The sequence below is a fragment of the Hemiscyllium ocellatum genome, assembly GCF_020745735.1.
Source record: "Hemiscyllium ocellatum isolate sHemOce1 chromosome X unlocalized genomic scaffold, sHemOce1.pat.X.cur. SUPER_X_unloc_6, whole genome shotgun sequence".
Taxonomy (NCBI): Eukaryota; Metazoa; Chordata; class Chondrichthyes; order Orectolobiformes; family Hemiscylliidae; genus Hemiscyllium; species Hemiscyllium ocellatum.
In genome coordinates, this window is record NW_026867596.1 from 1 (window position 1) to 2,500 (window position 2,500).

General features: G+C 58.6%; 1 protein-coding gene across 1 annotated transcript in view; it reads right to left on the reverse strand.

Annotated features, from left to right (window-relative positions):
* Positions 1-1,273: 1,273 nt before the first annotated feature.
* LOC132808976 (diacylglycerol kinase beta-like) overlaps positions 1,274-2,500 on the reverse strand; it is a 112,662-nt gene continuing 111,435 nt past the window's right edge. Inside the window, exons 18-19 of the mRNA XM_060822369.1 lie at positions 2,384-2,500; positions 1,274-1,342 (exon numbers count right to left, since the gene is read on the reverse strand). The exon at positions 2,384-2,500 is cut by the window's right edge and continues 41 nt beyond it. Of these exons, the coding sequence (XP_060678352.1) occupies positions 1,274-1,342; positions 2,384-2,500 (186 nt within the window). The remainder of the gene's footprint in view (positions 1,343-2,383) is intronic.

Below are 2,500 nucleotides of genomic sequence, written 5' to 3' on the forward strand. Positions count from 1 at the left end.
CCCCCCCACACACACACACCTCACTCACCCCCCAAACACACAACTCACTCACCCCCCCCCACACACACACCTCACTCCCCCCCCACACACACACACCTCACTCACCCCCCACACACACCTCACTCACCCCCAAACACACACCTCACTCCCCCCCACACACACACCTCACTCCCCCCCACACACACCTCACTCCCCCCCACACACACCTCATTCACTCCCCCCCACAAACACACACACACCTCACTCCCCCCACACACACACCTCATTCACTCCCCCCCAATACACACACACCTCACTCCCCCCAATACACACACACTCACACACCCACCCCAAACACACACCTCACTCCCCCCACACACACACCTCACTCCCCCCCCACACACACACCTCACTCCCCCCCACATACACACCTCACTGCACCCCACACACACACACCTCACTCCCCCCACACACACCTCACTCCCCCCCCACACACACACCTCACTCCCCCCCACACACACACACACTCACTCCCCCCCACATACACACCTCACTGCGCCCCACACACACACCTCACTTACCCCCACACACACCTCACTCCCCCCCACACACACACCTCACCCCCCCCACACACACACACCTCACTCCCCCCCCACACACACACACCTCACTCCCCCCCACATACACACCTCACTGCGCCCCACACACACACCTCACTCCCCACCACACACACCTCACTCCCCCCACACACACACCTCACTCCCCCCCACACACACACCTCACCCCCCCCACACACACACCTCACTCTCCCCCACACACACACCTCACTCCCCCCCACACACACCTCACTCCCCCCCACACACACACACCTCACTCACCCCCACACACACCTCACTCCCCCCCCACACACACACCTCACTCTCCCCCACACACACACCTCACTCACCCCCACACACACCTCACTCTCCCCCACACACACACCCCCTCACACACACACCTCACTCCTCCCACATACACACCTCACTCCCCACCACACACACCTCATCCACCCCCCCACACACACACCTCACTCCCCCACACACACACACCTCACCCCCCCCCCCACACACACCTCACTCACCCCCAAACACACACCTCACTCCCCCCCCCACACACACACCTCACTCCCCCCCCCCCACACACACACACCTCCCTCCCTCACTGTGGATATATCCTGCTGGTGAGCTGTGGTGGATTGAGTCCCCTGTGGTATCTTATCGCACTCTCACTCTGCTGCAGACGTCCGTCTGTTGACTCACCTGCTGTTGAATTTTTCCGGATACTTCTCTCTCATTACGTGGAACCGGTGAGCGATTGATGCATCCTGGAAGTGCCAAAACAAAAAGGACGAGAGACAGCAGCAATCAGAACGCGGTCAGTGGCAGGCTCTGTGCTAACAACCTCAGATTCGGCCAAGATGGCTTCCACCCAGCTCACCTCATTCCAGCCTCGGCTCTAACAGGGAGCAGAGGCCCACAGAAGGGCTGCCATCAAGCTACCTCATGAGACTTGGATGGGAGGGAAGGGGGAGTGAGGGGACACGAGGTGTGCTCACAGAATGTAGGTCAGGTGCCTGGCCCACTGCTGGCCTGAACTTCGTGCCCATTGTGAGACCAGGTTGCCCGCTCTCAGGCTGGTGTCATGACAACGATGCACACATAATGGTCTCAATGCAGCTCTACTGCTGTCTGGACCAGACTGCTGCCAACACCAAGGAGGCAGCCATGATGCCACACTGTCACCTCTCAGCCTTCTGGGCAGGCCTCAGCCACGAACTGACTCTCCCCGCCTCACTGCCTGTTGCTGGGATTGGTGGGGGGAGAGAGCTGCTGAACCCTCCCCTGCAGTTCATCACCTTGGGCTCTTGCAGTGCCCACTGTGCCACCTCACCATTGCACTGGGCAGGAAACACTGCCTTCTTCACCGAATTAACAAAGCAGTACTGACCCTGCCAGGATCACTAGGTCAGAATCCTGGAATTCCCTCCCTCAGGGTCAACCCACAGCAGGCGGGCTACAGCAGTTCAAGATGGCAGCTCACCCCCATCTTCTCAAGGAGCTATGAAGGTGAAACTACACCCCCTTCCACCTTGCCCCCTCCAACAAACCCCCAGAGGATCAAGTTTTGTGTTCCTCGTCACTCCTGTCAGGTATTGGTTTACCTCAGTCAGGAAGTACACTGACCTCTGGCTCAAATCCTGCTCCAGACCCTCAGCTGCCCTGTGATGAGGCCTAGTAAGAGGCTTCTTTTCCTCAGGGCGGTCAATGACGCCAATGAGCCCAAAACCCAGTAAGGGGGAGGAAACGAGACAGGTAAAACACACTGTGGCCGTCTCTGAACAAAGGCGAGCAAGCTCTGCACTTACCACACCGATTGAGAAGTAGTTATTGATGATGTTGTAAGGGACAGGATCTCCCTTCTCAGGGACCGATTCAGTCACCTCGAAGCTCCAGCGATCGAGCAGCATCTGTGAGCTCCCCTC